This window comes from Vulpes vulpes, chromosome 7, assembly GCF_048418805.1.
Source record: "Vulpes vulpes isolate BD-2025 chromosome 7, VulVul3, whole genome shotgun sequence".
NCBI lineage: Eukaryota > Metazoa > Chordata > Mammalia > Carnivora > Canidae > Vulpes > Vulpes vulpes.
In genome coordinates, this window is record NC_132786.1 from 23970110 (window position 1) to 23989671 (window position 19562).

A 19562-nucleotide genomic window follows, 5' to 3' on the forward strand; every position below is an offset into this window, starting at 1 on the left:
CTTCGCTTCCTTCTGTGCAGGCCCCCACAAGGCCTCTTTACCGTCACTCGTTAAACGTGCACGAATTTGTGACAAACATTATATGGCCTCATTCATTTGGGGAATATAGAAAATAGTGAAAGGGAATAAAGGGGAAAGGAGGAAAAATGAGTGGGAAATATCAGAAAGGGAGACAGAACATGAGAGACTCCTAACCTTGGGAAACGAACTAGGGGTGGTGGAAGGGGAGGAGGGCGGGGGGGTGGGGGTGACTGGGTGATGGGCACTGAGGGGGGCACTTGACGGGATGAGCACTGGGTGTTATGCTCTATGTTGGCAAATTGAACACCAATAAAAAATAAATTTATATTAAAAAAAAAGAAAAAAAGAATTTGTGTCACCCGGAGTTTACGTGTCTGGAGAGCAGGTGCTGTTTGCTCCTGGGCGGTTCCCTGCGCTGCCGCCCTCCCGCCAGCGGGGGGCGCCGTCCCATCCCGCGCCACGCCCGCTCCGCCCGGAAGTCCCGCCCCGCCCGGAAGTCGGAGTCGGAGCATCCAGGAACATGGCGGCGTCCACGAGCGCGGGAGTGGCGCGCCGGCGCGGGCGCTGGGGGCGCGGACCCTGTAGGCAGCGCGGACGCGGGGTACGCCGCGGGCCGGGGGTCGGCACCGAGGGAGCTCTGAAGCGGCTAAAGCTAGCGGTGGAGGAGTTTGTGCAGGCGGCCTCCGAGGGGGAGACCCCCGGCGGCCGCGCGGGGCCAAGGACGGAGGGCCGCGTGCGCCCGGGCGAGAGGAAAAGCCGCAGGGAGCGGAGGAAGGAGAAGCGGCACCTGAAGAAGGCGCGGCGGCTGCAGAGGTCTGCGGGCCCAGTGGGCGGCGGCGGAGCCGGGGGGGCGGGGGACCCGCGGGTGGAGGAGGCGGCGGAGGAAGCCGCGGAGGAAGGCGCCTGGCCGCCCCCTGCTCAGGCCCCGCCTCCGTCGAAGGGGCTGCGACCGCCCCGGGCCCGGGACCCCCGGGCGCGCCCCGAGGCCAGGGCCCCCCCCGGGGGGACCAGGTCCTCCGCAGCCGCAGCCGCGGCCGCCGCTCGGAAACGGGCTCTTCTGGCGGCCAACGAGGAGGAGGACCGGGAGATCCGAAAGCTGGAGCGGTGCCTCGGCTTGAACAAGCGCAAAAGGAAGGGCGACGGCAGCTCCGTGCCGCTGAGCTTTGCCCGCGATGGGCTCGACTACATCCTCGGAGCCCTGGAGTCTGGAAAAAATAGTGGCTTGTATGAAAGCAGCAGCAGCAGCGAGGAGGAGGAGGATACCGAGGAGGATGCGGGACCGACTCTCCCCGAAAGTGACTTAGAGAGTGACACGGAGGACGAGGGGCCGCAGGAGGGTGTGGAAGAGGACGAGAACAAGCTGGGAACACACAGTGAGGAAGAGGATGTGAAAGAGGAGAAGCAAGAGAAAGCAGAAGAGCGGGGAGCCACGCGGCAAAGGGACAAAAAGAGAGTCCGCTTTGTAGAAGAAAAGAGCGAACCATCCTCCTCCGAGGACTCTGACACAGCAGATCAGGTATTGTGTGAACAACCTAAATTCCCCGGGGGTTTTCTCGAAATAAGGAGTGGTGGCAAGAGTGGGACAGATGTATTGTTAATTGTTGAGTCTAGTGTGGGTAAATCAGGTTATTTGGTCCATTATGTGTGTTAATTTCAATAAGGAGTTCAGGGAGAAGACATCTCTAAAGATCTTTTTATCCCCATTCCCAGGGCCATTCCCAGCAGTTGTCCTCAGGTGGCATCTTCTTTCTTTACTGTCCAAACTCGACTTTGAATCCCCTCCCCCTTGGCCCTGTTGGGCAGTAAGGGGTGTGTGCAGCACCCCTCACTGGCTCTGCCCTCACCTAGTCCTTTTCCTGTCCAGCTGCTCCTGCAGTGATTCTTGGAAACAACAGCTAGTCTACAACACTGCCTTGAGTAAACTCATACATTGAAGATCAAGTTCAAAATCCACAACAGAGCAGTCAAGGCCTTCACGGGCTGGCCCCTGGCCTTGAAAATAGTTTCCCATCAGCGAGCACTCCTTCCCACATCTCACCACTACAACATTCTGCCCCTAAATACATGTATTCCTTCTACCTGCAGCATCTTTCCTCATTTTCTCACTCTCTTTATCTGTTCAAGTCACTCATCTCTGGGAGTCTTTCCCCATCATAAGTAAATGAAGTTTCATTTCTGTCCTGGTGCCTTAGCACCTGGCGCTCTGTGAGCAGTCTTTAATTGCCATCAGTTCCTCTCCTAGAACTTTATTTTTTGGCTATTCCTAACTTTTCTTCCACAGCTCGTTGAAGTATAATTAACATACAGTCTGAACTAATGGGTGTCTCCAGAGTACCAGTTTCTATGTACGTGTGATTTCTCCAACCCACCTAAGTTTAAACATCCTGACAGCATGATCAGGACTTAAAATGTTTGTCCCCTGAGGCCCTCACTTAAGTGCCCAGGAAGTGTTGGTCAGTGGTAATGATGTGTGACCTTCCCAGTTGATGATTTAGGAAACAGCAATGGATTGATTGGGATTTTGTCCTATATGTGTACATATGAATTTTGTTTTGAACAAGTTTGAGGTTGTCTTAGGACACTCTCCCTCCAGATCTGGTGGTGCTTATGTACTGCCAGGCCCACCATAAGTTAAGCCTGGGTAAGTGTAGGATGTAGAGCTGTGGTGGGCAGGTGGAAGAGGGCACGGCCAGCTCTGAAGAGTTACAGAGGGAAAAACACGATGATAAGATGACGGTAACGTCCATGGTGACACCCAGCAGGGTTACTCAGGACTCCCCCAGGCACTCAGTAAATTTCTGATGGTGATTAAGCAGCAGTGCTCAGTAGTCACAGCTTCTGCCAGTCCTTGGGACTTTAATACATAAATGTGAGCATAGCAAGGAGAAAACTGGAACTTGTTCAATGCAAAATTTTTGTGATTCTGTCCTTCCAAGCAGAGTTTTTGTGAAAATGAAGGAAAGTACATCCCACCTCACGTGAGGCAAGCTGAAGAGACAGCGGGTGGTCAGAAAAAAGAGGGATTGGAAAGACTAAAGAAACACGTCAAAGGTCTCATTAACAGGTAAAACCTCGCAACATTGTCATCCCATGCGGCGCCAAGAGCCTGTTTTCCAAAAATACAGAAACTTTCCCAGGAATTAAACCGTAAGTGACGGGCGTGGCAAGGATTGTAGGACTCGATTGGCTCCTTTCTGTTCCTGTCTTGTTGCAGCTTGAAGAGCAGGGTGCCCACATTTACCATTTGGTACTTTGAACCTTCAGGGTTTGAAAGCCATACAGGTTGCCCACATGGTTGTTCTGAGAAGTCCCAGGAACAGGCCTGGCAGGGCCGACTCTTGCAGGGACACTGTGTCAGGAGTGCGGTCTTTTGCCCCCTTGCTCGTTACACGTGTGTGCATTCTCTGCAGCGTTTTCACACAAAAAGTGGCGGGTACCTGCCCACAATGAACACAGGACCCCCCCTGGCATCGCATGGCTCTCCTGCTAGCCTTTGTGGTCCCACCCAGCCCTCCCCCACCCTCTTCCCCATTCACACCCATTGCTTAGTTTTTAATTAAAACAAAATGCTATTTCTGGGGCAGCCCAGTCAGTTAACATCCAACTCTTGATTTTGGCTCAGGTCATGATCATAAAATCTAGCCCCATGTCAGGCTTCTGCTCAGCAGAGAGTCTACTTGAGATACTTCCGTCCTAGCCCTCTGCCCTGCCCCTACATTCCTCCTGCGTGCACTTGCAGTCTTTTAAATAAATCTTTAAAAAAAAAATTTTTTTTAAGATTTTATTTTATTTTATTTTTGAGAGAGAGAGATTGCACATGCTCACAAGCAGGAGGAGGGACAGAGGGAGACGGAGAAGCAGGCTCCACACTGAGCAGGGAGCCTGATGTGGGGCTCGATCCCAAGAGCCTGAGATCATGACCTGAGCTAAAGGCAAATACTTCAACAACTGAGCCACCCAAGCTCCCCTAAAGAAAATTTAAAACCAGGAACCCTGGGTGGCTCAGCGGTTTAGCGCCTGCCATTGGCCCAGGGCACAATCCTGAAGACCTGGGATCAAGTCGGGACATTATAGGCTCCCTGCATGGAGGCTGCTTCTCCCTCTGCCTGTGTCTCTGCCTCTCTCTCTCTGTGTTTCTCATGAATAAATAAATAAAATCTTTTTAAAAGGAAAATTTAAAACCAAAACAAAATACCGTTTCCATGATACAGCCTGGAATTTTACCAAACATGCTTTTTTAATGCTCAGTGTCAGCACAGGTGCAATGCATAATCTTCATGTGTGTATCCCTCTTTCCCCTCCACTCTGAATAGAGCAACCTCTCCTAGGGTGGGAACTAAAGATTTTTATGCTGGCCACTCACCAAAGAGTGGAAAAGTTGGATTTTTTCCCTACAGCACATACTGATGTGCTAAAAGTAAGGGTGCTTCCTTGCCTCTGACTCAGATGCTGGATCAGATACCAGGGGAGTATGGTCATTACAGTCTCCCTGGTCTTGAAGAGAGTCCGTGTGTGCTTCCTTGGGGCCATATTTCAAGTGGAAAGATGGCAGTGTGGTTATTGAAGGATTCCAGAGGATTATGTGCTATTACATGCAGTATCTTCTGGGGCGAGATAAAAACTATTCACGGGTTAGAGGTGTACGTGAGATAGGATGTATTGGTAATGTTGATGACTTTCATTCTTTTAAATCAAACTAAAAACTAATTCCTGATTTGAGGCCTTTACTACTGTCTGCAGGTTGAGTGAACCGAGCATAGCTTCCATAAGTGGGCAGCTGGAGGAGCTGTACATGGCCCACAGCAGGAAGGACATGAACGACACTCTGACGGACATCCTCATGAGTGCCTGTGCTCCAGACACCGCCATGCCCAGCAGGCTGATGATGGAGCATGTGCTCCTGCTCAGTGTTCTTCACCACACAGTTGGGGTGGAGGTAGGGCTCCCTTTCCCTGGGCTGTTACCAGTGTGCAAACACTGCCTTGCAGCAGGCTCCGTTCGGGAGATACCACTTTGTCACTGTCACATGAACACTTGATTTTGTGCTTGATCCAATCTAATGTGCCTTCTCATTTGTTAATGACTTTTTTGGGGGGACTGACATTTTGGACTGCCTTCATCTTTGAATTCCAGCTCTACGGGTAACTTGTTTCAGATATTCTGAGCACTGTGGTCCATATGGTCTTACTACTCAAGCATTCATACTGGATGGAGATCAGTTTTTCATCAGTAAGAGGGCCTGAAGAATGGGAGGCAAAACTGGATTGAATTAAGTGAGGGGACGTGTGACAGGTCTGAGGCTTGGAGCCCCCCAGACCACCTCCAGGTGGGCTCCAGACCTTCCTGTGCCCTCTTCTGTGAAGTGGGGTGTTTTGTCAGGATTAAATTGGGCAGTGTACGCAAAGCACCTGCCTGATGCCTGCTACCAAATAGGTGCTACTGAGCAAGTTGTTGTCCCCACTTCTCTTGTGTCCTCTGTCCTGGGTCGGTGGCCCTCTGGGTCAGCATCAGGGAGGCTCTGTGGTGTCACCTCCCCATATGTCACCTCATACAGTGCATCACAACCTCCAGGCAGTATTCTATTCCCTTGGTGTAGCCTCTTCGGGGTTGCAGGAATAGTCTGATCCCAGAATTTAATACTGAGGCATGGGAACAGACGGTGGATTAGTGAGTAGGGCTTCATTTTCCCAGGGGATGTTCCTAGGCAGAACTCATTGACCTTTTGAGTCTTTCTGTGGGACAGTATTTATCATGGTGGTTTGGGTTTCTTCCGTTCTGATCATCCTCCTCCCAACATGGGCCTCAGCAGCAAACACCGCTAACAGCCTGAGCCCTGGGGGAGGTTTGCATATCAGTGCCTCCCTTACTCCTGGCCCTCTCAGTCCCCAGCCAGGGCCAGGAGTACAGGTAGGCATGCAGCCCCCTTCACACCCACAGCAGAGCCCAGGAGAATGCGCAGGCCCTAGCGTGGCAGCTACAAAGTGCTCTGGAGCTGTTTCAGCACCACGGTCAGCATGCATTACCCCCTCATTTTGTCATTTGTTCCCAGAACTCACTGGAGTCTTGCAGAGCAGGCCTGTGCATGGGTCATTTTAAAGGCCATGGACTTGGGATCCCTGGGTGGCGCAGCGGTTTGGCGCCTGCCTTTGGCCCAGGGCGCGATCCTGGAGACCCGGGATCGAATCCCACATCGGGCTCCTGGTGCATGGAGCCTGCTTCTCCCTCTGCCTGTGTCTCTGCCTCTCTCTCTCTCTGTGACTATCAAAAATAAATAAAAATTTAAAAAAAAATAAAGAAAGAAAAAAATAAATAAAGGCCATGGACTTGCCAACCACGTCCTTTTTGCTATTAGAGGTTCTGCAGGAGGGGGACGTGCCAGCATCCACCACATCAGGGACACCAGCTGGCAATCTCCACACCAGTATCTTCCCCTGTAGAGTTGGTTTGTGAGGTCTCCGTGCAATGAGGACATTCCGTGGCATGGTCCATAGGAAGTGCTCAGTAAAGGTTGCTTAGTCGTACTAAGCTCTGCTTGATGTGGGAGGATGTTTTCTGGTTGAAAGGCTCTCATCACCTGAGCCTGTCTGGTTTCAGATGATCATTTCTTTAAAAAACAAAAAAAAAAGATTTTATTTATTTATTCATGAGAGACAGAGGGAGAGAGAGAGAGAGAAGGGCAGAGACACAGGCAGACGGAGAAGCAGGCTCCATGCAGGAAGCCTGATGTGGGACTTGATCTTGGGACTCCTTGGGACTCCATGATCACGCCCTGGGCTGAAGGCGGTGCCAAACTGCTGAGCCACCCAGGAATCCCTCAGGTGATCATTTCTTGCCCAGTGTGCTGACATCACTCCATGCCAGCCCCTGTGCCTACTTCTGTCCCCCCTGCCCCCCAGCCTCAGCTTGAGATTGAAAATGAGTGTTGTTAAGAGTAGTTTGATAGATAAAATCTTTTAAAAAAGAAGCAGCAGCAGCCTGGGTGGCTAGCGGTTGAGCATCTGCCTTTGTCTCAGGTCATGATCCCAGGTTCCTGGGATCAAGTCCCATATTGAGCTCCCTATAGGGAGCCTACTTCTCCCTCTGCCTGTGTCTCTGCCTCTTTCTCTGTCTCTCTCATGAATAAGTCTTTTAAGAAAAAAAAATAAAGAGTAATTTGACCTGTAGTCGTTCTTAATGTTTTTAATAACTTCATTTTTCTAAGGAACTGGAAGGGCTGCTGGCCAAAAATACTGCCTTGTGGAATTTAAAGACCAGAGGATGTGCTTAGAGATTTGGGTGTCATGGCAGATGGCTGTGTGGTGTCATTTACTGTAGCGTTCTCCAGTGTGTACACAGCTGCTTATAAAGTTTATGCCATATTGGAGTTTATACCATACTGTGTGTATGTTTTACATACTAACTTAAAAAGCACTGATTTTTTTTTCTACATAGAGTTAAGTTTATTGAAAGAGAAAGATGGATCCCTGCAAATAGCTTGCTAACATTTGATTCTTGCGTGTTTGCAGTGATACTTTCTCTGCTCTATTTGTCCAGGTCGGTGCTCACTTCTTGGAGGCCGTGGTGAGGAGGTTTGACACCATCTATAAGAATGGAGGAGGAGGGAAAGAGTGTGAGAACCTGCTTACCATCATTGCCCATTTGTATAACTTCCACGTGGTACAGGCTTGCCTTGTCTTTGACATTTTGAAAAAACTTATTGGAACTTTCACAGAAAAAGATATTGAGCTGACCCTGTTGATGCTGAAAAACGTGGGCTTCTCATTGAGGAAAGATGATGCGTTGTCACTTAAGGAACTGATCATGGAGGCCCAGGCCAAAGCCAGCGAGGCGGGTGGCAAGTTCCAGGACCAGACCAGGGTACAACTGTGTCTCCTGACCTTCCTAAGTCCCCAGATGCCCACACACTGACCAGAGCTTAAAAATAAGTATTTGGGGGATCCCTGGGTGGCGCAGCGGTTTGGCGCCTGCCTTTGGCCCAGGGCGCGATCCTGGAGACCCGGGATCGAATCCCACGTCGGGCTCCCGGTGCATGGAGCCTGCTTCTCCCTCTGCCTGTGTCTCTGCCTCTCTCTCTCTCTCTCTGTGACTATCATAAATAAATAATTTTAAAAAAATGAAATTAAAAAAAAAATAAGTATTTGGGGTAAAATCGCATTTACCCCACTGTCTTCTGCCTCATCAGGTTCTGTGGCTTTATTGTCAGTATGCAAATGAACTTTGTTTTTTTGCTAAGAACTCAGGTGTTTCGTGAACTTAAGAATCAGTTTCTTTAAAATTTATCCAATTTAAAATTTATACTGTCCAATTGACAGTAGGACAATATCCAATATATCCATAAAACACGTTTACTGAGGAAGGCAATGTGGCATGCACCTCAGGCATCAGCGCTCTTGCATTTCCAGCTCTTCTGCTTAACAGTGACGCACCTGAGTCTTCCCAGCCTTGGTGTCCGTGTCTAGGAAGTGGGGGCTCATTGTGGCTCCTGCCTCATCTGCTGGTTGGGAGGCATGAGTAAGCTCCAGGAAGCCCATAAGGGAGGAAAGGATGTCACTCTGGGAACAAGAGAAAAGTTTGTGTCTGGAACCTGCAGGGAGCAGGGCAGTAGGAGTGGGCAGAGGCTGGCCTCAGGAGTGCTTTGTAAACCCTTTCAGGGACTTGGGGTTTTATCCTGGAGGCACCTGAAGGGTTCTGAGCAGGCAAATAATGTACGATGTTTTCATGTCACTTTGCACTGAGAGAAGGGGGAGGTAGGCAGGCAGGGAGCCTTAGCATTGTAGCAGTAGATATGGATTTAGGAGTTAGAAGTGACCAGATGGTGTAGACTGGAGGAGAAGGCTGGTGTTAAGGACAGGAAGGGCCAGGGTCACCCCTGGTGGACCGCAGGACAGTAGGACAAGACTCAGACTCAGGAGGAAAGACAGGCCCATTTTGGAAGTCCTGAAATGGAATGCTGGGGTCAGCCATGAGAGGTGTGGTCCTGGGAGCTGTGCAGGTTGGGGAGTGGACAGAGCCCCACAGTTTGAGAGCACCAGCATTCATCTGCCTTGTTGGGAGGAGGAGCATGAGGAAGCTCCTGGATTCAGGTCCCCGAGTGTCCCAAGGAAGCCCTTGTCCCTGGGCTGAATGCTCAGAGGCAAGTTTAAAACACAAAAGTCTACAGAGACAGGAAGTAATCTCTGTGCCCTAGGGCTGGGGAGGATAGGGATGCCCGAAATGGGTTTGGAGTTTGGTGGGGGTAAGAATATTCTGGAATTGATGAAGGTAGCTGCACACCCCTGAATGTGTTCATTGTATGCTTTTAAATGGGTGAGTTTTATGGTGTGTTAATTAGATCTCAATAAAATGTAGTATATGAGGAGATCTCAGAGAAGGATATGCAAAAATTCTTTTTTGCTGTTCTTACAACCTTAATTACAATGTTATTTCTAATTTAAAAGTCAAAAAGTAAGAATGGGGAAGAAGTTGAAATATAGTAGGGAGAGAGGGTAACTAAAACTGTGGGAGTGTGGGGTGGGGGGCCACTGGGGCAGGTCAGAGGAGGTGGGGCAGGGCGGAGGAGAAGATTCCGGCAGATCTGGCCGGAATTTCAGGGCGGGGGTGGGGGGGGGTTGTCAGTGTCAGATGGAGGCCAGGTGGCACAATCGTATTAAAATAGGTTAGTGTCCTGAGCAGAAGGTTCACATTCATGGCCACTGTCATGGAAGACCATCTGCGGTTGGTCAGTGGTAGTGGTGACTGTGCGTGTCCTTCCCAAGTCGGACAGTCGGATGTTTAGATTATATGAAATGATGGTTTCTTCTGTTCTCGTTTTTTTCTTACAGGTTCGGTTCATGTTAGAGACCATGTTGGCACTGAAGAACAATGACATGCGTAAAATTCCAGGCTATGACCCTGAACCAATAGAGAAACTCAGGAAGTTACAGAGAGCTTTGGTGAGGCACTTTCACTTCTTATTTCGAGTTCCCATGTCTGCATGCGCTCGTTGTGACAGTATGGAAAGCATTTGGTGCTGTAAGGTGCCGTATCTGCTTAATAAGATGTCCGGGAGGGACGCTGGGATGACTGTGTCGCTCTAACGGCTGACTTGATTTTAGCTCGGGTCATGATCTTGGGGTGGTGAGATCAAACCCTGTGTCAGGCTCCATCCTCAGTAGGAAGTCAGAGTCTGCTTGAGATTCTCTCCCTCTGCCCTTCCCCTTTCTGTGAGCTTGCACACTCTTGCTCTCTCTCAAATGAGTAAATAAATCTTAAAAGAGTTCCAAGATACTGGGAGGAACCCTCACATTTCTGTGGTGAGAGCCTCAGAGTGGCCCATGGGCAGGGCAGCCCCTGTGAGTTAAGCGTCTCCAGCACTCAGCCTGTGCTGCTGGACTCAGCTGCACAGTAGGTCTCTGATCACTTTGAAAGGAGGCTCAAAAAAAAAAAAAAAAAAATGAAAGGAGGCTCAGGCCAGGATCCACCCAGACCAGTGAAGTCAGTGTGGCGGGGGGGGGGGGGGGGGGGGGGGGGGATCATCTGTTGGAGCACCTCATGTGCCCCTGACATGGGACCACAGCTCCCCACTGACACCCTCAGTCAGGGGGGGTCCTCAGCCCTGTCTCTGGACAGATCTAGAATCATTGGTTCAGCAAACCCCTGGCGCTGCTGGGCTACATTCTCACCAGGAGCTCCACTCAGCTCTCCTTGGGGCCTGAGTCCGAGCTTCTTCCCTGCTGTGACAGCTTTCCAGACACAGGAGTGTTTGGGGTGATAAGCCCACAAATCTCAGCCAGAAGCACTGAGTTTACTCTAACTTTGGCATTATTCCACACTAGCTAACTAGTTGTCAGTGACTAACAGTTGTCAGTGACAGCACAATATTCACAAACCAAAAACTCCATGATCCAAAAACAGAAAAAGCCTAAGGGTGATGATCGTGCAGACTGAGCCAACTAAACTGTTTACTAGCTCCTTTTCTTTCTCTCAGGTACGCAGTGCTGGCTCGGGTACTGAAACTCAGCTCCGCATCTCCTGGGACAGTGTCCTGAACGCCCAGCAGACCGGGCGCTGGTGGATCGTGGGGTCCGCGTGGAGTGGGGCCCCTATGATTGACAACAGCCAGCAGAAGACACTGGAGAAGCACCCCTCGGGGACGGTACAAAAGCCCTGCAGTCCTACCAGGAGCATGTCCATATCCCCCACGGTGTCTTGGGCATTCCCTGGAGTAGCCACCTTATTCATTGGGTGGTTATCAAGACGTGTAGATGTGGGTTTATTCAAAGACCGTAGAGCAGTGGTTACTGTTCTGTGATATAATTTAATTCATTTTATTTCTTTTTAACATATTTTTATAAGTCCCACAATAGCATACATAAAGGACTTAAAACTTGAATGAAACCAGGGGAATGTGTGAAAACCCAAATGTGGGATGCCTGGGTGGCTCAGTGGTTAAAGCATCTGCCTTCGGCTCAGGGCATGATCCTGGAATTCTGAGGTTGAGTCCCACTCAGGCTCCCTGCATGGAGCCTGCTTCTTCCTCTGCCTGTGTCTCTGCCCCTCTCTCTCTCTGTCTCTCTCTCTCTCACTCAAATAAACAAACAAATAAAATCTTTATTTAAAAAACAAAAACCGGAACGCTCCCCTTGCAGGTAACAGGCTTGAGAGGCAGACGGTGTGTCCCAGGAGGTGTGGCTTCTGGTCCATTGGGCTTAGATTGTTGGAATTTTTTGTATTTCTCTATATTTTATTATTAACTAAAGTCCTTATGTTATTCAGATTTCCTTCATTTTCCCCCAATACCCATTTTTTTTGGTCTCAGGAGCCCATGTCACACGTCATCATCCTGGCTCTTCTAATTCATGTCATTATTGCCAAGACTGAAGATCATGCTGCTCCTAAGAAGCTCTCCCACGTTGGGCAGTTTTCTGAAACTCTTGTGGCTTGTTTTGTCTCTTGCTGCTGTTTTCTCTTTGTGGGTGCTTACCTGAGAACAAAGATTCAGCATTCACTTATGTATATTTACATGTAACCAAAATTAATCTTCAGAAGCATCCATGTTATCTTTTAGAAACTTTGTTACTACAGTAAACCAAGGTAACTGTTCCTTGAAACAACCTTGTGGTCTGTGCCTTAATTACTCCTCTTTCAGGTTAGTAAGAAGATCCTAGAACTCGCCCGAAAGCAGAGAATGAACACCGATGTCAGGAGAAACATATTCTGTACAATAATGACTAGTGAAGATTTTTTGGACGCATTTGAGAAGCTCCTGAAGTAAGCATTAGTGCAAACACTTGGATTAGATGTTGAAGAAATCAGCACAGTTGAGTTTCATGTTGTGAAGGGTTGGGTCAGATGCTGCCCAGGCAGCGGCATTGTCCTGTTTCTCCTCCTGCCCTGGCTCCAGGCGTCCCCTGGTCAGCAGTCTTGCTCCTGTGAACTGACCACTGGTCATTCCAAATTGGAACATTTTATGATCTATTTTGATTAAAAGTATTAGATGATTATTCACAGTGACAGTTGGTTGCCATAAATTACTTAGAATCCTCATATTGAGGTGGTTTTCTGATTACTTCTAAATTAAAAACTTCCTGGTATAATTTCTATATTTATTTGTAAAAATTTTTAAAGTATCTGTGTACCTTTATAAAATATTTCTTAACAAATCTGATATTTTCTTTTATTGCTTCAAACACAGAATGAAATGCCTGGGCACGAGGCCAGGCCTGCCCGTAGCACCTGTCTTGTAACTCCAATCCCCCTCTCCTCGGTTCCCTTTTAACCAAACTGCCAGGCAGCATGTGCTCCTCTGAAAGATTCCTTACTCATCACTATCTGTTTTGTAGGCTTGGGCTGAAGGACCAGCAGGAGAGGGAGATCGTTCATGTTCTCATGGATTGCTGCCTTCAGGAGAAAACCTACAACCCTTTCTATGCATTGCTGGCTGGCAAGTTCTGTGACTACCAGAGGAAGTTCCAGGTAACCTCACTAGCAGCCCACCGGTTACCTGGGCCCCACAGTTTTCCTAGATATTCTGTCTGGCTCATCCCACCCGGAACAAGCGCCCTGAGTGAGGGGTCTATCCAGCTGAGAGCTGTGGGGGTGGGGACAGTACCAGGGCTCATGCCTGCGGCCAGGCACCCCCTCCCAGGGAGCTAATGGACATCACTGAGGCAGAGTGGCCGGGCTACCTTTTCTTGTCGCAGATGAGGGTGTCTTGTGCCCCCATCCCTGGGGCAGTGACTCCTTGATCTTACGTGGCAGCAGCTTTTTATGATCTTTCTCAACATTTCTGCCGACCAGAGCCAGAAAATCCAAACAAATTACAGTGGCACTGTCTCAAACCACTGTGTGTTGTCCTGACTCAACTTTGAAGATACTGCAAGTAGATGAGCAGTAGACCTGGAGGTTAACACTGTTACTCACTGTAACAATTGTCTGCATTGTAACTCTTTTTTTTTTTTTTTTTTTCAATTGTTCTATTAGATGACTGTCCAGTTCAGCATATGGGATAAATTTCGGGACTTAGAAAATTTGCCAGCCACTAATTTCTCTAATTTGATTCACTTGGTAGCCTACTTGTTGAAGACAAAATCACTTCCACTTTCTATTTTAAAGGTTTGTATTGTGGATGAAATTATTAAAAGCAATGAAAAATGAAAATGATAGTGCAATTTGGTATTGATAGTGGTATTGATTTGGTATTGATAGTGTAGTTTGGTATTTTAAGAAAATGCATTTCCTTAGATTCTAACTTATCTGGAAAGGGTTTTATAATGTCCTAGCCATCAGAGAAAGTTGCCAGGGTAGCTTGCAGTGTAAACATAGCTCATAAACGAAGACACAGTTACAGTCGTTTAGCTCATCTCCGAGAATCTTGTTTGGACTTTGGGTTCATGTGCAGGTCCTAGTTAACAGTCTTGCATTGGCCATTGGCGAATCAGGAGGAGGATGAGGAGATGGAGCCAGTGAGCTGCAGTGCAGGACTCACGCTTTTTCTCCCTTTGTGATGCCACCCCCCTCCCCTGCCAGCCCCGCCCTGTTTCTGCATCACATCCGAGTCAGGGAAATGCAGGTGCCCTGACGTTGGTCTGGAGTGGACAGGGAGGGAACCTGAGGGCCAGCGAGAGTGTCCAGGGCCTGGGCTTCTGTGCCTCTTGCTCCCTGACCCGCAGATAGACTACAGATGGAATTTCCTGGTCATGCTTATATGTCTGTCCACCAGGGCACTGAAGTGGTTGACTGTGTGTCTGGGCTGTGCTACGAGGGGTGGGCCACTGTAAGTCCCACTGAAAGTCAGCACTGAGCCTTATGCCACGTTATAAAAATGAGAGTGCTGTAAAGCATAGAGAGTACATGCCTTCTCATTGCAGGACTAGATCTTGCCTTCAGTTCACTCAAGTCTTGAGCTCCAAACGAAATAGGCTACGGTGTTTCCCTAGATTCAGTAGAACCTAGAGATGTCCTAGAAATTTGTCCCCGTCCTCACTCCCCTCTTCCCACCACCAATTCACAGGGACCTCTCTTGAACTCTTAGTGCAGATGGTACATCATCATGCACACAGTTTTCCTCCACATGGATAGCATTATCCTATCCCCGCAGTCCAAAAATCTTCCTACAGTTCTCTGTTAAGTCAGCATGAGTTTGCAGTATATCCACGTGAATATTTATAATTCTGTTCTCTGATTTTATTATTTCTTTGCTGTATTTCCCTGTGTAAGTGTACTAAAATGTATATATATTTCTTAGGGAATACATATATATGTACGAGTGATTTTCTCCTAGATCTGAATTTCTCATGTATGGTCTTAATTAGGGGGCATTTTTTTCAAGGCATGGAGATATGTATGTTTCAATTCCTGAATTAAATTCCTGATTCATAAGTTCTGCACCCATAAAAGCTTAGCACTGGCAGTGTGCTCTCAGTGGTGGTGTGCACATACCTGTGGGCAGTGTGTAGGGTGGCCTGTGGCCTTGACAGCAGCTCTGCATCTCCTACAACTGGAAGTAGCCTTACTTAAAGGGGGCGGGTAATTTTTTTACTCTATTTTTAGAAATTAGTGGAAAAAATTGACTAAATTTAACTTTCTCTCTGTCCTGACTCTAATTAGGTAGTTGAATTCAGTGAATTGGATAAACCCAGAGTCCACTTTTTACGAAAAGTATTACATATTCTGTTAATGGAAACAGAAGTTGAAGACCTTGGTTCAATTTTTGCAAGGTATGTTCTGAGCTTATTCTATGAAAATATGGAAAAGAGATAAAGAGAATTGTTTTCACTTATGTTGACTTATAAAGACAAGGTTGTTACACATTATGTGCAGCTTAATACATTATTTTCAGTTTTAATTTTAAGCTAATATACATTCGATTTGGGGGACATGAAACTTGCCTAATAGCAAACTAATGATGATCTCTAACATGTAGAATATGTTGTTAAGCTCTTGAGAATTCTGTTTTTAAAAGCAGTTAGGTTATATCTCCCAATTGGAAATTGCTAGAAACTGCAGTATGGGAAAGACTGGCTTATCTCTGATGCACATTTATGCACCTCCTTTACAGAGTGTCTGACAACCCGAAGCTAGGCTTGTTGAGAGAAGGTCTGAAGCTCTTCATCAGCCACTTCCTGCTGAAGAGTGTGCAAGTGCACACAAGGGCAGAGGAGGCCAGTGTGCTGAGGGAGAGGGCTGACCTCGCAACAAAGTCTTTGCAAGGCAAAGCTTCCCTGAGAATGTAGTCTGGAAAAGGAGAAGAAGGGCGTGGTCATTTGTCTGCAAATGTCCTTTCTAAACCCAAAAGGCTTGTTACTCTGCTGACCATGTGCAAAAGCTTGGTGGAGCTATATATGCTACAGTCTTGTATTTAAGATACAGTGTTTGAGATCATTTTTTAATTCGAGGTTATATTGTGTTTATGTTTTAAACGATTTTCACATATCTGTATATGGAATGGGGTGAGGAGAAGGCAAGGGGGAAGGACAGGGAGACATGGGACACATTCTCTTAAGTAATGAGACTGGGTGGGATGCGATCGTTGTAGTCTTCCATAGACAGACGGTCCACTAGAGGGTGCAGTTATGTAGAAATTGATGTGGTTTTTATCTTTTGTGTGTATTGGTTAAAAGTTCCAAAACCGTGAGTTAAATGTGATACCTGATATTGGGAAGTACTGGGAATGCAAGTATGTTTGAAAAGTCAGCGGTTGACTTAAGCCTTGCAGGTACCAGTACAGCCTGGTATGTCCGGGAGCTTCCCAGCAGCACTTGCCTCTCAAGGACACTGCCCCTGTCTGTGTCCATCGCTTACACTCATCAACTCCAGGTTGTAAAGCACTTTACTAAACAACTTTGAAGTCCCTGGATAGATACAGGACACGTAATGGGTGTGCCTCTGAGCTGGGTTCTAGGAGGAGTAAATGGGAATAACACAATTGCCACCTGCGAGGAATGAACATTCATCTAGTGGAAGACACACCCCGCTGAGTACAGTAAACTGGCAGATTCTCTGAAGGAAGTAAGTCCTAGATTGACAAACATCTATTGCTTCCCCGGCTCTTAGAATTTGCTTCTCTGTCTTAAATGCTGTAAACTTGATTTAAGTGTCACCTTTGGTTGAAAAGTCATCAAAACGTGTGCTTAGAACCATGGTTTATATGACATAAGCACATACCCGGCAGCGTGCTATCCCACAGAACGACCACCTTGGAGAGCTGCCCTGGCCTGAGTGAGGTCACCCCAGACTCCCCTCTGTCTCAGACTTCCAAGTACGATCTTCACGTGACTCAATGCAGTTCATGTTTAGAAATCACCATGTGATGTAAGCGTCTCCATGTGCACTCCTGAACTAATGGTTTAAGTCTAGAGATGCACAAGGCACATGAAAGCCTTTGTGTCCCCAGTTGGCTAGCCCGCCATCAGAGAACGGCGTGCACGAGCTGAGAGCCTCCACATTCTCTGTGGGTGGGGGTCAGGCCAGAAGAGGTCGGTTCCTCTCTGGCGCCTGCCTTCCCTCAAACTCAGCACACTGGTCCTCCAGGTCCTGCTCTGAAGAAGGCAGCATCCGTCAAACTAAACAGTGCACTTACTGACACAGTAAGTGCAGGCTCCTGCTTCCACAAAGACTCATGGAACTGACCTGAGGCCACTCACTGTGGGGGGCAGCCGCTGAGACCCCAGACGGTCCCTACCACCCCTGACATGCACTAAACCTAGTCGGGAGCATGGCTCAGCTCAAGCTAACTTTGCAGAAGAGGATCTTTTGTTAATAGAATCCCATTTTTATCTTGTCTTTTATAATTTGTCTTTTTTGAGTATAAAAGCCCCTGGTAACAGCAAAATATCAAAATATCATGGGTTATCACTTTAGTAAGTATACTTATTAAAGTAAAGAATTGTATCTTGAGGGCAGCCCGCGTGGCTCAGCAGTTTAGCACTGCCTTCGGCCCAGAGTGTAATCCTGGAGACCGGGGATCGAGTCCCACATCGGGCTCCCAGCATGGAGCCTGCTTCTCCCTCTCCCTATGTCTCTGCCTCTCTCTCTCTCTCTCTCTCTCTCTGTGTCTCATGAATAAAGAAAGAAAATCTTTAAAAAAAAAAAAAAAAGAATTATATCTTGAACAATAGTCACTGTGAATTCCGACTTGCTTGTGAATACATAGGTTTTTAAATGTATTATAGTAATACTCCATATTTGAAAAATATTGAAGTCTTTGCTTGGTATGTATGTGAATTTTTGGACTCTTGTGATGCAGGCTTAGAATAGTGATTGTATTGATAGAATTTCTGAAAAGAAGCTGTCTTTTATTTTTTTCCTTCTTTTTTTTAAGATTTTATTTATTCGTGAGAGAAAGACAGAGGCAGAGACACAGGCCGAGGGAGAAGCAGGCTCCATATAGGGAGCCTGACATGGGACTTGATCCCGGGGTGGTGCTAAACAACCGAGCCACCCAGGCTGCCCTATTTTTTTCCTTTAGATAATCTCTGCACCCAACCTGGGGCTTGAACTCGGCCACCCTGAGATCAAGAGTTGCATGCTCTACCGACTAAGCCACCCAGGAGCCCCTAGGGGACTTCATGTTTAGAATAGAGATATAAGGGACATAAGACAATAGAGACATAAGCGACATAAGGGTGGCTCAGTGGGTGTTCGGCTCAGGTCATGATCTCGGGATCCTGGGATCGAGTGCACTGTTGGGCTCCCTGCTCAGCAGGGGGTCTGCTTCTCCCTCTCTCCCTGTTCATTCTCTCTCTCAAATGAATAAAAATCTTTTAAAAATAAAGACATAAGGAACAGACTTTTTAATGTATGAAAATGTATAAATAAAATTATTTTTTATATTTAGACTGCCAGTAAAGGTTTATTTTGAAAGGTTTGTTGGTACTGATACCTTATCTTTCCATTTTTTTAGGAAACCTGATTAGCATGTGGTTTGGGCTACACCTAAAAAATACAGTCTCCATCTCCCTCCTCCCCACTCTCTGCCCAAAGACCCAGATAAAGCAAAGGAGGCAAAATGTTAACCATTAGTGAGTCTGGGTGAAGTTTATACAATGAAGGATATTCTTACAACTTCCCCATAAGTTTTAAATTATTTCAAAATAATTTTTATAAGGTATTCACAATGCAGAATTCATCCTTCAAAGTTTTAAAATGCTGGTTTTTTTCACACAAATAATGAAGCAAATCGCCTTTGCCTCTTTTGTAACAGTCTAACTAGGCCTTTCTGTGTAAACAGTGATAGGATTTCGGTGTGTCCCTAGCGTTTGGCGCTCCTGGGTGAGCAGGAGCCACAGTGGGTGGAGGGGCCGTGGGTCAGAGCCTCCAACGGACGTCTGCGCGGGGCTGGGTGGCAGCTGGCAGGTCGCTCAGCCTAGTGCCCCTGGAAGCTGTGCAGCCTTCGGACTCCTCCTGTGTGCTCGAGACACCAGTACCCTCCCATCCTGAGGCACAGGCTTGCACTCAGCTCTGTCCCCATGGTCAGTTAGTATGGTGGCCCAGGGTTATTTTCTAAACCACTGGAGAGGAAGTTGCATCATCACATCATCCCTTCACCCTAAAGGACTGGATTTCCTAATTCTTAGGAATCAGGACGTGAACATGGGGTGGGAGGTTGGCGTAGAGTCCCTTCATGTGGGCTTTGGTGCTGTTCTTGACAGTCCAGTTGTACCTTCCATTCCTTGTCAGTGGACCACATCAGGAGGCACATGGTGACGATGCTAACTGGCTGGCAGTGGAGGCAATGTTGGCTGGGCTCTGCACCAGCTTCCCCGCAGGCAGAGCATAAGAAGCCACTGCTGCATCCCTGGTCACCCTGTGGCCTGCCTGGAAGGCCACAGTCCTTGCCACCTGGGATTCTCTGGGTCTCCCCGCAGCCTAGCTGGAAGGTTACAGTCCCTTGCTGCCTAGGATTCTCTGGGTCATGTTCATAAGCAGCTTGGCTAGGCCGCTCTGGGTCACACAGGAGGAGCTGCCCACCACCTGTCCTGGTAGCCCGATCCCCTCATGGATTAATCTTCAGCCCAAACAGTGAGGAGCTTCTGTTTCTTGCACCGAAGGCTGACAGTGTG

General features: G+C 47.8%; 1 protein-coding gene across 2 annotated transcripts; it reads left to right on the plus strand.

Moving 5' to 3' along the window:
• Positions 1 to 518: 518 nt before the first annotated feature.
• On the plus strand, positions 519 to 18336 carry NOM1 (nucleolar protein with MIF4G domain 1). 2 transcript variants are annotated; one of them, XM_025993732.2, is made up of 11 exons: positions 519 to 1537; positions 2958 to 3085; positions 4762 to 4957; positions 7555 to 7878; positions 9843 to 9953; positions 10988 to 11155; positions 12149 to 12270; positions 12843 to 12975; positions 13483 to 13614; positions 15109 to 15218; positions 15560 to 18336. In XM_025993732.2, the coding sequence occupies exons 1-11, from the start codon at positions 542 to 544 to the stop codon at positions 15732 to 15734; spliced, it is 2595 nt and encodes an 864-aa protein (XP_025849517.2). In that variant the 5' UTR covers positions 519 to 541; the 3' UTR covers positions 15735 to 18336. The 2 variants fall into 2 exon arrangements, with proteins under 2 accessions (XP_025849517.2, XP_025849518.2); XM_025993733.2 differs by having other exon boundaries at positions 2961 to 3085.
• Positions 18337 to 19562: the final 1226 nt, after the last annotated feature.

Coding starts and splice junctions, on each gene's coding strand:
- NOM1 (XM_025993732.2), top strand. CDS start 542: ATGGCGGCGTCCACGAGCGCGGGAGTGGCGCGCCGGCGCGGGCGCTGG. Junction 3,086..4,761: donor GTCAAAGGTCTCATTAACAG/GTAAAACCTCGC, acceptor TACTGTCTGCAG/GTTGAGTGAACCGAGCATAG. Junction 12,976..13,482: donor ACTACCAGAGGAAGTTCCAG/GTAACCTCACTA, acceptor TTGTTCTATTAG/ATGACTGTCCAGTTCAGCAT.